This window comes from Otolemur garnettii, unplaced genomic scaffold (assembly GCF_000181295.1).
Source record: "Otolemur garnettii isolate 467f Iridium unplaced genomic scaffold, OtoGar3 scaffold00034, whole genome shotgun sequence".
Taxonomy (NCBI): domain Eukaryota; kingdom Metazoa; phylum Chordata; class Mammalia; order Primates; family Galagidae; genus Otolemur; species Otolemur garnettii.
The window spans coordinates 11557319-11570669 of record NW_003852429.1 but is presented as its reverse complement, the minus strand read 5'-3'; the positions used below and the strand labels follow the sequence as shown (position 1 = coordinate 11570669).

At 37.9% G+C, this 13351-nt stretch overlaps 1 protein-coding gene across 2 annotated transcripts in view; it reads right to left on the bottom strand.

Moving 5' to 3' along the window:
* Positions 1–499: 499 nt before the first annotated feature.
* TPP2 (tripeptidyl peptidase 2) overlaps positions 500–13351 on the bottom strand; it is a 68795-nt gene continuing 55943 nt past the window's right edge. For both annotated transcript variants that reach the window (XM_023513094.1, XM_003789607.3), the window contains 5 exons: positions 10757–10853; positions 9605–9735; positions 5454–5661; positions 3046–3165; positions 500–1444 (listed from right to left, as the gene is read on the bottom strand). In XM_023513094.1, coding sequence (XP_023368862.1) covers positions 1355–1444; positions 3046–3165; positions 5454–5661; positions 9605–9735; positions 10757–10853 — 646 coding nt within the window. In that variant the 3' untranslated portion in view covers positions 500–1354. The remainder of the gene's footprint in view (positions 1445–3045; positions 3166–5453; positions 5662–9604; positions 9736–10756; positions 10854–13351) is intronic.

Genomic DNA, 13351 nt, shown 5'->3' with positions numbered 1-13351 from the left:
TGTATTTATTCCATGGAAGAATGATGAAAGCTGTAGCCAAAATGATAAGTCAAACATACACAAAGTTAATCACACAGTAAAAATTGGAAATATGTTCAAATGACTGGAAGCATTTAAGAAAAATTATAAATTACCTTTTTGTCTATGGACTTTTTTTTTTTTTTTTTTTTTTTTTTGAGACAGAGCCTCCAGCTGTCCCCCTGGGTAGAGTGCCATGGCATTACAGCTCACAGCAACCTCCAACTCCTGGGCTCAAGCGAGTCTCCTGCCTCCGCCTCCCAAGTAGCTGGGACCACAGGCGCCCGCCACAACACCCGGCTATTTTTTGGTTGCAGCCGTCATTGTTGTTTGGCGGGTCCGGGCTGGGGATTCGAACCCGCCACCTTAGGTGTACGTGGCTGGCGCCTTAGCCGGTTGAGCTATAGGCGCCGAGCCTTTGTCTATGGACTTAATATACTGTTATAGCCCCAAATTTTCTTTATGAAAAATTAAGACCAACTTTAAGAAGCTTCAATATTCACTTTTATTATTTATAAAAAACATTAAGGTATAGAGTGCATATGGTGTACTGTGATCTTGGTTTTGCACATTTATTCACGTGTTTTACATTATTTCAACTTTAATAAACATACCATATGTGTATCTTTACAATACCTGATAAAGATTTAGCTGTCTGGCACTTATACATGTATTATTAGTTCATTCGGATGCTCTGAACTTCAAGGGGATGTTCAAATGACTGCCTGTAATAACCTCAAGATGACCATTTACTGAAGCAGTTATGCTCCAGCAATTGCCAAGCATTTGTGCAGTTTCCCCCCTTAATTGAATGTAAACGTTTGTCAAAAAAAAAAAAAAAAAAAAAAAGAAAAAAAAAATCTGGAAATGGAGTTCTTTTAATTTTTAGTCCAATAAATAATTTTAGCTACACTTGATGTAGCTTTTTTAAGGCCTTCATACAATTGACAAAAAATTAACATTGAGCATGTTAAAACCCTGTTCATTTATAAAATAAAAATAGAATTTTTACAGGTTTGCAGTTGGAAGTTACTATTCAAAACCTATCATGCATGTAATAAGCTGCAACCCAACTCAAAGTCCTAGGTGCTGGTAGGCAGGGCACACCCCCGTGCCAGCATGTGAGGCGTTAAGAAAACACCATGATGTCAGAGGTCTAGATTTACATGTATTAAGCCACAAGCCAGTGAATTCTCTGATAAATACACTTCATTTTAATAATCAGCATTAGATAGTGGATGAAAACATGCATTAGACTAAAAATGCCACAAATTTGTTTTTATATCCATTCACTATAAAACTTTCTTTTTTAAAATTTAAAGTCTTGGTTTCTATTTTAGAACACGCAGTAATCAGGAGGATACATGATGGGGAGCCAGTTTTCAGTAAAAGACGCACAATGAGTCCATCCGAGTAACTTCATCAGCTGCAACAGAATACAATAACATGTTACTAAAGGAAATACGATTTTAAGCTCAATATTGGTGGTAAATTCTGTTAAATATTTAGTAATAAGAAAGTAATAGTATACAGAATATTATACTATTATTTTTTTACCACACGTTGCCAGAGTTAAGAGCCATCCCCAGTCACACACTAAATAAACACACAAACACTAAGGGAAACTGATCAGCAAAAGAAGGGTCCATGTGATAGCTGACACCACAGATAACCAAAAAAGGCCTCAAAATCAGCACGCAGGCTGCTGGTTGGACACCACTGAACAGAACCTTCCTTCCATCAAGCACCAGCAACCCACCTCTGATCATCCTCTTTACCAATCAACTTTTCTTATGACTAATCAACCCACTTTCCTCCTGATTATTATCTCTACTTTCCTTCTTTCCTATTGTTCTGTTCCTTCCTACCAACCTAACCTCCTTTCATTTTTTTCCTGAGTGACTACTATTAAGTGCAATATTGTTCTAAGGATAAGGAAAACAGCACTGAACAAATCCCCTCCTTCAGGAAAAATAAATAATAAGCAAATTAATAAATGGATAAATAATGAAGATATTTGTCAGGTACACAGGGTGGCCATAAAATTTCTGTGCAATTTAAGTAGCTGTAACTATTTAAATTGCACATGAACTTTAAGGCCACCCTGAATAGCAAAAATCATACCTGACAGAATAGAAAGGAACTAGGGAGTTAGTCAGGAAAGACTCTCTGAGGAAGTGACCTTTAAAGCTGAATTTGAATGACAAGAAAAGTTCTCTGATAGCTAGGGGAAGAGCTTTCCAGATAGCTGCAGTGGTGTTAAAAATCCTTCACTGGGAAAGGTGTAGCTGCTTTAGCCAAGCACAGAGAGGCTGCTGCAGCAGAGGCAGGGTTTACGAGGACAAGTGTGGAGAGAGACAGGGATGGAGAGGTCGGCAGGGGCCTTCTAGACCACAGGGAGGAATCTGGACCTTATTTCAAATGTTGCAGACGCACTGACTCTCTTTTCTAGGTTTTGTACAGAGAAAAGACTGAGGTGGGAAGGGAGCAGAGAGGAGGGGAGACACGCGCTAAAACCTCTCTGATGTGAATGTCTGGGGGGAGCTCACCGGCTTCATAGATTACATTCTATGTGATGAGAACCACCCAACACATCAACAACTGGCTCCAGAAAGGTGTCTGAATCTAGCCGAAGATCTGAAGGAGCTAATTTAAAATGTTTTACAGGGTGGCGCCTGTCGCTCAAAGGAGTAGGGCGCTGGCCCCATATGCCATAGGTGGAGGGCGTGGAGGGTTCAAAACCAGCCCTGGCCAAAAACTGCCAAAAAACAAATGTTTTACAATTTGGACTGGCTAAACACAAAAGTTCTAAGAGTACAGATAACTTATAGCTTACTCTCAAAAATGTTCAGAAGAACCTACGAGTCCATTTTCTATCCAGAGCACGCTTTGAATGTCACGTGTAAGGAATGCAAAGCAGCCCCTTAGCCAGACTCGCACCACAAAAATCCTCTACCCGGTGTACACGTGGGCATAACCCTGAAGTGAAGTAATACTTTTAACAGTGATATTTTAAAAATCACTTACTTGAATACAATTTTTCCAGTTTTCTTTTGTTGGTTTTTCTTCCACAAGTTTAGTTGCAAATTTAAGGCCTCTCCCATACATTTTATTCACTAATGCATGCTTATATGCAAATGTCAAAACCTGTAATATAAAACAAGAAAAAGTTTATTTAATATTTGCATTTTAAGGTATATAGCTATAATAAAAGCATTAAGGTAAAGCTCTAAAATGAATGTGTTGTGTTGTACTGTGTAAATTTTTAAAAACCTTTTTTTTTTTTTTTTAAAGTCTTGTTCTATTGCCTTGAGTAGAGAGCCATGGCATCATCATAGCTCACTGTAATCTCAGACTCCCGGGGTTAAGCAATCCTCCCACCTCAGCCTTCAGAATAACTAGCTGGATTCATGGGTGCCTGCCATACCACCTAGCTAATTCTTCTATTTTTAGAAGAGACAGGGTCTCACTCTTGCTCAGGCTGGTCTAGAACTCCTGAGCTCAAATAATGCTCCCTTTCTGATCTCCCAAAGTGAGTCATGAGCCACTGTGCCCAGCCTTTAAATTTTTTTTTTAAATTAACAATTTAAAAACAATTATTATCCTCAAAGTAGCCAGATATTTCACAGAATAGATTGTTTATTTTTTGGAAAAAACTTAATACTATTAGAAATCACTAGCTGTTAAAATCCATTCTAAAATAACCTTTTCATGTAAAAGAAACCAGAGCTAACAAAAGTAATTACAAAAATGCAAATGAGGCTAGAAATACAAAAATGTAGTCACCATCAATTACCAAAATTGCAAATAAGGAAAAAAGTGAAAAACAAAAAAGGCAATGGATTATATAAACATATTCCTTTTGTACAAGTTTTGTACCGATCAAATATACTTGTAATCATTTATTTGTATTTTTGGTCTCCACTTTAGAATGTGGAGAACGTACTCTAAGAGAGGAATCCTGTTATGCTGATTTATATTCCAGAGCCAAGCAAAGTGTGCAGCAGCTGTTCCATAAATGTAACCCCTAGGTAATCTAATGCAAAGCCCTCATGCAGTAGTACTACTGCAAAAGCAGAACTAACAGTAACGATTTTATCATGATGTTCATTAAGTATTAATCTATCTCTGTTCTATTCCTCTAAGACAGGCACGAAGGTGTTATTCATTTCTATGTTTCCATCAGCCAGCTGTGTCTGGAACATAGCAGGCCCTCGAAAACTGATAACAATAATAGCAAATATTGCTGGGACCTTCCAAATACTTAACTCACTCATAACAACTATATGGTAGGTAGGTGGCTCACACCTGTATCCCAGCACTGTAGGAGGCTGAGGTGGGAGAACTGCTTGAGCTTAGGAGTTTGAGACTTGTCTGACCAAGAGTGAGACCCCCGACTCATTAAAAGAATGAAAAACCCAGCTGGGTGCCATGGCAAGCGCCTATAATACCAGTGGCTTCCGGAAACCGAGGCAGCAGACTGCCCACAGCCTGCACCTGAGGTTGCAGGGAGCTGTGATGCCACTGCACTCTGCTCAGGACACAGGGTGGGACTCTGTCTCAACAGCAAAAAGGAAACAAAAGTTAGTAAGCTGCCTAAGGTCACAGATAGAGTGTTAGAGGCAAACCCGAGGGGTCTAATTTCAGGTCCACATTCTTAACCTCTGGTGCAAAACTGACTCCTTCGTTTCCTGACCATGATTGAGTACCTGCCATAAATGCACCACTGCACTGTGGTGTGGTGGGAAAATCTGCAGCACGCAGGAAGGATACTTCTCTACTTCCTCGGTTCTTTACTGCAAATTATCCCAGTTAATCCTGAGGACAAGCATCTGTCTACCAAACAAAATGACGACCTGTGCTGGGGGAGAAGAATCCCACTGAGCTCACTTACTTCATTCCCTTTATCTCCACAGGAAAGAAAGACTGGTAAAAAGTCGTAGTTCCATAACCTCTACTGTTAGGAATTAAAATGGAGAGCTGAAAGGGACTTAACATGTTTTTATAACCAAAATCCAAAAAGGTTCATCAATATTACTTTTTCCAAACTGGGGTTTAAAACTGATTACCTATAAATCAAACAAAGAACAGCTAAATTAACCCATATACTCCCTCCCTCCTCCTGCTAATTTCATACACCAACAGATTAGTACATGAGTAGACGTGGGGAGGCCTCATGACAATTTCTTATAAGACTTTATTTTAGCTTCACACACTACTACATATATTCTCAAGATCTATGTTTAATATTGTGGTAAAACAGCCACTTTGCAGACAGGCAAAATAATGGCTAAGAGTTTTGGACACAAGGAAGACACACATGCAGTACAGAATGTCTTCTTGAGAGCTAGGCTTCTCCTCTGACTAACATGAGGCATGGAAGAAGTGTCCAGTGACCCCAAGACCCGTGGTAAAACAAGCAGCAGAAAGGTTACCTTATTGTCAAAAAGATCAGTCCATTTTGTAGTTTCCCAAAATGTTTCTGCCAGACAATCCAAAGTACTTTCTCCCTCCTCTTCCTTTCCTTCTATATCACTTGAAATAGCCCCATCTGGAGGCTGAGTGTGAAGAAGATGGTCTGCGAGGGCACATCCTTTCCTACAAAGGGCATCTACCAGGGTGGATTTTTGTTTGTCCATATCACTGAATAGCAAACCAAAAAAATACGTCATACATCAGTAAAATGTCTTTAACAGTAGAGTCGTATCTGAAGTTAAATTCATGCATTCTTTTGCCTAATATTTACAATGCAGAAATACGGTATATCCATGTACATACACATTTGTATGTTCAAATAAAATGTCTTATTATTAAGAAACATCAAATGAGCCACTATAATACACACATGATTAAATGAGTTAGGGCAGTCGTACCTAGTTGAAACAGAACGTCACAAGCAATAGACTTGAAAGACTAATCACTATTCTAAATTCTGCTACCTAATATACCTCTTAACCAGGCTAGTGTCTTATAACTCTTTACATTTCTTTCTTTAAATAGCAATTGTTACATTACTTATTAGTCCGTGTGTATGTACAGAGGTGGTTGTGACTGGAGAAAACAAATACAATACTTGCTTTACAAGAGCCAGCAACTAACTGTCTTAGTATTTTCACATATTAATTCATTCATCATTGCTATTTTGCAGAGGAGGAAAGGAGGCCCCAAAAGATGAGAGGCAATTTGTTCAAGGTCCTCCAGGTAGGAAGTGGCAGATTTAGGCTAGAAGCTTAGCAGTCTGATTTTGGAATCTGTACGCTTACCCATTATGGTAACTGTCTTGCTTTGGGCAGGTATCTTTGTTTTTTGTCAGTGCATTCCAAGTGCCTAAGAAAATGCCTGATGTAGGACAGACACTCCACAAATCATTTCACTATTGAATGAAATATAACAAGCTACACTCCAGGAAAAACTGCTAGTCTCTGGAATGCTTATTTGAAACATTCTGTTCAACTTGGATACTGCGTGAAGACACTGAGGACTAAAAGTGATGAGAAAATGACAATAAGACATTTAGATGTGAGATGACTAGTCAGAGTTATTCTGAAGAACCCAGAGTGAAACGTGCAACCTGTGAACTCACTAAGGCTACAGATTCAACAAGATTGGCAGGAAAGACGATTACCAAACCAACAATCTGAGGGCTCCAGGGCTCAGCCCCTCACCCTGCACACCTAAGAGTCCTGCTAATTTAAAAGGCTCCATGGAAGGGAACATGAAGGGTAAGTGTCATGGAAAATGCTGCTGCTGAAACGTTTCCCAAGACTGGGGCATTCTCACAGGTGCAAAGCTCATCTGATCCTGTACAAGTGCAAGTGGGGAGGCAAGGTGGATACTAGAGCTGCCTAATTCTTTCACATCTGCAGAGTGCACGCAAGAGGGCAGCGACCAACCTCAAAGCATTTGCAATGCAGAAGAAACTATGCCTAAAAGAAACTATGTCTGAGCATATGTCTGCAAAGTTTCAAGGCTCTAAAGAACTAAGTTTCATTCCCGTTTTGTGGAAATTTGTCTGGGGAATGCTTGATTACTTTGGACTGAAAAACAGAGGATTTATCAAATAGCCTATTGGGAGTGAAAGGCTGTGGGACATGGACAGAGCATCTCCGATGCCAGGCACCATCCCGCATGGCTCCCTAGCAGTAACTATAATTCCCTCATGCTTTACAATAGCCCCAAGAGTCAGCACAACCATCATCCCTATTTTGTCACGAGAAAGGCGGCCTTGAAACACAAATGGATGGACAGGCAGGTTTCCTTATCCTTGCTAATACTGAAGGGTCCTGGCTGCCAAGAGAAGGACCAGAAGAATGCAGAATTTGGAAGGCAACCTGGGGATGACATAGGTGTTCTGTAGTCACCAGACTTGGATAAATTACCTGTAAACTCCCTTTCTATTTTAGCACCCTCTGATTTAATAATCTGAATTCCTTATACCTAGAATACTCCTGTCTTGTCTCATAACTTAGCTCTGACTGGTTTAGGTTGAAAACGTTGTTAATCCATAAGGCTTTATATCCCATAGGTGTTTACATTTTAAAATATTTATTCTACTTCCTATCTCCTAATCACTTCTTATCTGGCAATTTCCCCTTCTGTTTTATATTGTAGTTTTCTAAGATCAGGGAGGGTCCTGTTCATTTCTTAAGTCCCTTGCAGTGATGTCTTACATGTAACAGTTGCTCAATAAACAGCTTTTGGATTAAATCTAATTAGGTACGCATCAAAGAGATAACAGGTATACTTTAAGAAGCAATTTAATTTGAATCAGATACTTTAATGCTTAAATAAGTGCAGTTTCAATTGAACCAAAACATAATATTAGATGAACAAGAAAAAGGTACCATTTTTAAGACTGTAAAAGGGAGGGATGGGGAGCCTGTGGCCTCAAAGCCACATGTAGCCCTCCAAATCCCCAAGTACAGCCCCTTAGCTGAATCCAAATTTTATAGAATTTGTTCTGTGAAATTTGGATTCAGTCAAAAGGCCTGCACTCAAAGAAGCCCACTGGTTCTCTACCCTTGAAAGCAACAAGGATGGGGAGGCAGGGAGGTGAAGCTCCTATTTTTCCTGTGAGAATTTTTGAATTACGTTCATCTTCTTAAGAAAGGAGTAGGAATATAAAGAGAAATAAAAGGGCACAAGCTTCTGACAGACACTGGTTTGATCACTGGCCTTCCCACTTTCTAACACTGGAACTTCCTAGCCCGGTCATCTAATGACCCTATTTCACATGTGGTTTGGAAGGCAATGTATTGAAGATATGTCAAATAGCCCCTTACACACGTACCTAGCACTTAATAAATGGTGGGTACACCATTATTTTATCATCATCAACAACAAAATGACAATGTTTTAAGATGATTCTTTTGGAAAATCGGAAAGGGACTAACAATGACCAAATAACCAGTTATAAATAAATTTTATTCTACTTGAAAATTCCTGCTTATAAGAGTCGTAAGAGCCTCTGATATAAACAATGTGATGGCAAGAGCTGTAGCAGTTTAGAATCCAAATGTTTTATGTAGAACAACTGGAACTGCTAAAAGTTTTTTAAGTAAAATTACAGCACTTTCAAGTGGCGTGAGCAGTTTTAGTTTATTAGTTCAAACGGTAGCTTGTTTCAAAGAGTTGTTGAACCACCAAACCAACCTACAGAAAACACACTGTGACATGGAAGCAACCACCCCACTCAGTCATAAACTCCTCTCACTCATAAGATTCTCTATGGACATACAAGGTCAGTTAAATTCGCAAACTTCTCCTAGAAAATGTGCTACACATCTCATTGCTGAATACTGTTATAGTCACCTGTGAAGTACTCCCCGTGGGAAGCTACACACCAATGCCCATGCCTACTCCACCCTTCAAAGCCATTTTGGAACTCTTTCTGAATGGCCCCCAGAGCTGCTGTTGTATGAGATCTGACAATTAAGTGCACAAACTCATCCTAGACAAAGTGCTTTAAAGGATGAACTAGGTGTTGGTGTCAGTACACAGCTTCTTGAGGGGAGGACTTTGGAGGGGCCACCGTGATGCTATTCATTAATGAAGCGTGCAGCACTTTTTCTAGGATGAGTCTGTGAACTCAACTGTCCGACCTTGTACAGCATCAGGTGTCATAAAAGCTAAACTATAAATTCTCCCCACGTCATACTGTAGAAGCCATTTCCATAAAACTAAAGTTGCCAGTAATAATAGGTAATAGGAAATAGTTTTAACCTATTTCTTATCACTTACTCCACTAGGCATTACAAACAAAAATTTAGGTTTTTCATGCTACTGGGCAATAAACAGTTTAAATACTAATTTTATAGGTGCTATGCTTTTGCCTTCTCTTTCTATGGCACAGCTATTCAAGTCTCTCTACCTCAGCAACAAATGGTAGAGAAAGAAATCTACTTTTCTTGGGCTTAGTTTTAAAAGACTGGAGAAAATTATTATAAAATTTCTAAGGAGGGACAATGTAAATATTGCTAGTCTCAACTATAAAGACATAATGCTCATCAGATAACATTCGTCCCTAATTTTTAAACAAGTTAACTAAGAAATGAGATGCAAGGAAGATTATTTACTGGTTAGGTACTTTTTTATAGTAGCAGCATCAGGCCTGGGATCAGTCTTCATTGCAATATACACTGCCAGGGCCGTCTGATCTATATGAGAAATAACAGCATTTGCAGCTTCAACAATTTCATTAAGTCTTTTCATTCGTTCCTGGGGAGGAAGAAAAAGAATAAAAAAAATCAGTGTATCAATCAGCACATGGAAGTGTTTTCACTTCTGTGGCATTCTGGCTGCAGCATGAGAGGAGCACACAACTATCCCTGCAGCCCAGGGCTCTGTGCCTTTTGCAATTGCCAGTGTCTCTAGAAAGCTTGAGAGCTCAGATGTGAAAATACCTAATTTATATTACGTGCTTGAGCTCAATGGTGACAGTAAGCAAAATATAAAGTCCACAAGAATGTGAAGTTTTTTTTTTTTTTTTAAAACCAAAGGCAACTCCTTTTCTGTGTTATCTGAAGATTCTAGAAATGTGACTGGATATGTTATTATTCCGGTCCCACACTACATGAAAACAAAGAAAAAGACTAGCTGATAAAACAAATTCTCTCTAATCCATCACTGAAAACACAAAGATGAGAGTAAACAAGACCATAATCAATAGTCTACACATGTGATTCCAGGGCGTTCTCAGAGAGTGCTTCTTTCTTGTTAAAGGCCTTCAAGAGGTGTTCTTTAAATACTTCCTACTGCACGTTAAACCTGTAATGATTTTTAATTGATATGGCCAGCACCTTTCTCCTGCCACCAGTACTAATGAAAGCTGGTCCGTGTTAGTTCAGTCTGGAACTGTGGCAAATTCTCCCAAGTGAGAAGCACTGACAAAACTAATAAAGGAGGAGGAATTCTTTCAGGGAAGGTGTTTAGATTTTCAACTGGCCAAGATAACTGCCTTGTGCTCCCTGCCCTGAAGGTTAAGATACAAAAGCAATCTTTAGGGTGTTCTATTACGACTCTCCTGACCAAACACGAACAAGAATCCTAAACGAAACTCACAGTAGTGGCGAAGTCCTGTACTTACCTTAATGGAGACAGTCTAATACAACAAAGTTTAAGGAAACATGTTTTTAATCAGCAAGAACAGAAGACAAAGATAATAATGCACTTTTAATCAAAACACAATCCTTATCTGACATTACAAACAAAATAATAGTAAGAACAATTATGTTCCAACCTTCTCAGCATCCAACTGATGAAGTCGTGCCACGTACAGGGGAAGGTAATTAGGATATGTTTCTTTCAATTCATTATAAATATCACTAGAATCCAGCCTACATAGGTAAGAAAGAGAAACATTCACTTTTTTCTTTAAAAATAAATGGCTTCCCCATTATCTAACATTGTTTGGAAGTTTGAGTCAATAAAATAAGACATCAATTTGAAACGTAAGTATAGTAGTTAATAAGGATTATCATTTTGACAAGGATTATCATTATTGGCAGGTAGTATAAATGCTTACCTTGAAAACAAAAAAAATTGCAACTTCAATTAGGAGTTCAATGTGAAATTCAGATAAAAATATGTATTAATAGCTTTCCTACATACTTATATCATTAGATATGTAACAAGGAGGATGATATTCATAAATAGCATGAAAGATTAAACACCTCTGGGGGCCAGGACACAATTTACAAGAGAGACTCTGCCTAACAAATGCAAACATTGTAACCTGTTTCTTTGTACTCTCAAATTTTAAACCTGAAATAAAAGTTTTAATTACTTATACAAAACATAAAACAAAAGATTTAGAAATAACTAAGATCTATAAGAAGTTTAAACTTTTCTGAAAATTCTAAAGTTTTGAATGAATAAAAGAACATTTCATGTTCCCAGATGGGGAACCTGAATGACACAATGGCAATTCTTCCATAGGGTAAAAACACCCCAAATTAACACCTAAATGGTAAATAAATAACGAGCAACAGAGACAGGCCACTGACATTAAATTTACTTAACAATATTATCAAAATTGCGTAGTAATAGTATAAAAGTAAGGTTGAATGGGATTTTGATAGTGAAACTTTTTATGAAAATAAATTTAACTTACAGGCAACAAAATCAACACTAATTCTTAGTACAAAAACTACATCAAGTTTTTTTCCTTTCCGTTCCTGCCAACAATTATATAAAAGTAAAACCAACATTTTTCACCTTATATTTAAAACCACTACAGATTAATCACAGAGAGGGTTTTTTCCAAAAAATATTCTAAGGCATCATTAATTCTATGAAGAGCCTCTAAATCCTTTGCTGTTTTCTTCTAAAATACCTATTGGGTCAAGAACCTTTTCAGTTTTCTGAATAGTCTGACCACATTTAGTATGGCTTTGTGAGTAATTTATCTTGTTCTCTAACATCATTTGCATTAATTTCATTAACACTTGCATGTTTTGTAAGATTTGCAATTTCATGTTTTAAAAACAGAGATACATTTCACACATAACTTATCCATTTTAAAAGATGTATATTTCAACAGTTTTTAGTATATTAATGGATATATACAACCATCACCACAGGCAACATTATAGCATTTTCATTAGCACAAAAAGAAACCCCTATACCCTTTAGCTATCAACTTCCCTCCAGCCTCCAGGGCCCTAAGTGAGCACTCAGCCACTCACTGATCTACTTTCCGTTTCTACAGATTCTCCTACTGTGACATTTAATACTACGTATGAATGAAGTCTTACAGTATGTGGTCTTTTGTGACTGGCTACTTCTACTAAGCTACACTGATTTCAAGGTTCATTCATGTTGTAGCACCCATCACTGAGTAACATTTAGTTCTATGGCTATACCACATTTGGTATAGCCATTCATCACCTGATGGACATTTTCGTTGTTTCCATCTCCTGGCTGTTAAGAATAATGATGGTATAAACTTTCATGTATCAGTGATTTGTGAAAATAAGTTTTTATTTTGGGGGGGATTATATGCAGGTGAGTGGAATTGTTGATCCACGTGGAAACTATGTTTAATTATTTGAAGAACAGCAAAATTGTTTTCTAAAAGGCTTCATAACTTTGCATTTCTACCAGCAATGTTTGAGGATTCTGAATTCTCCATACACTTGCCAAAACATATCTGACTTTTGATTCTAGCCATCCCAGTGACTCTGAAATGGTGTCCCACGGTGGTTTTGATGTTCCTGAGGAATAAGGATGCTGAGTATCTTCTCATGAGCTGATTTGTGGATTATCTTTGTAGAGATGTCTATTCGAATTCTTTGCTCATTTTAAAAATTGGGCCTTTGTATCACTGACTTGTAAAAGTTCTTCATATATTCTGGATGTAAGTTTCTTAGAGATGTATGAATTGCAAATATTTTCTTTCGTTATAGGTTGTTTTCACTTTTGTGATATTCACAACATCCTACAAGCAGCTGGAGATAGCCCTACAGACTGACTTCTGGTAGAAATTTAACCTGGTCTTACAGGAAAAGGTATATTTGAATATGAACTGATATAATTGTTCAATCTTTGCAAATTATTTTCACATTATGATGACTTCTGTTCCCTCTAAAACCATGTACCTTGCATACACAGTTAGCTAAAAAGGACTCCCACTGAAAATCAGTGGTAAAAGAAATACTGCAGAACAAATTGAAAAAGGAATAGATTTGACTACATAGAATTAGTTTCTACTATGTAAAAAGCTAAAATTAAAAATCTCAAATCTTTTTTTTTTTTTTTTGAGACAGAGCCTCAAGCTGTCCCCCTGGGTAGAGTGCTATGGCTTCACTGCTCACAGCAACCTCTAACTCCTGGG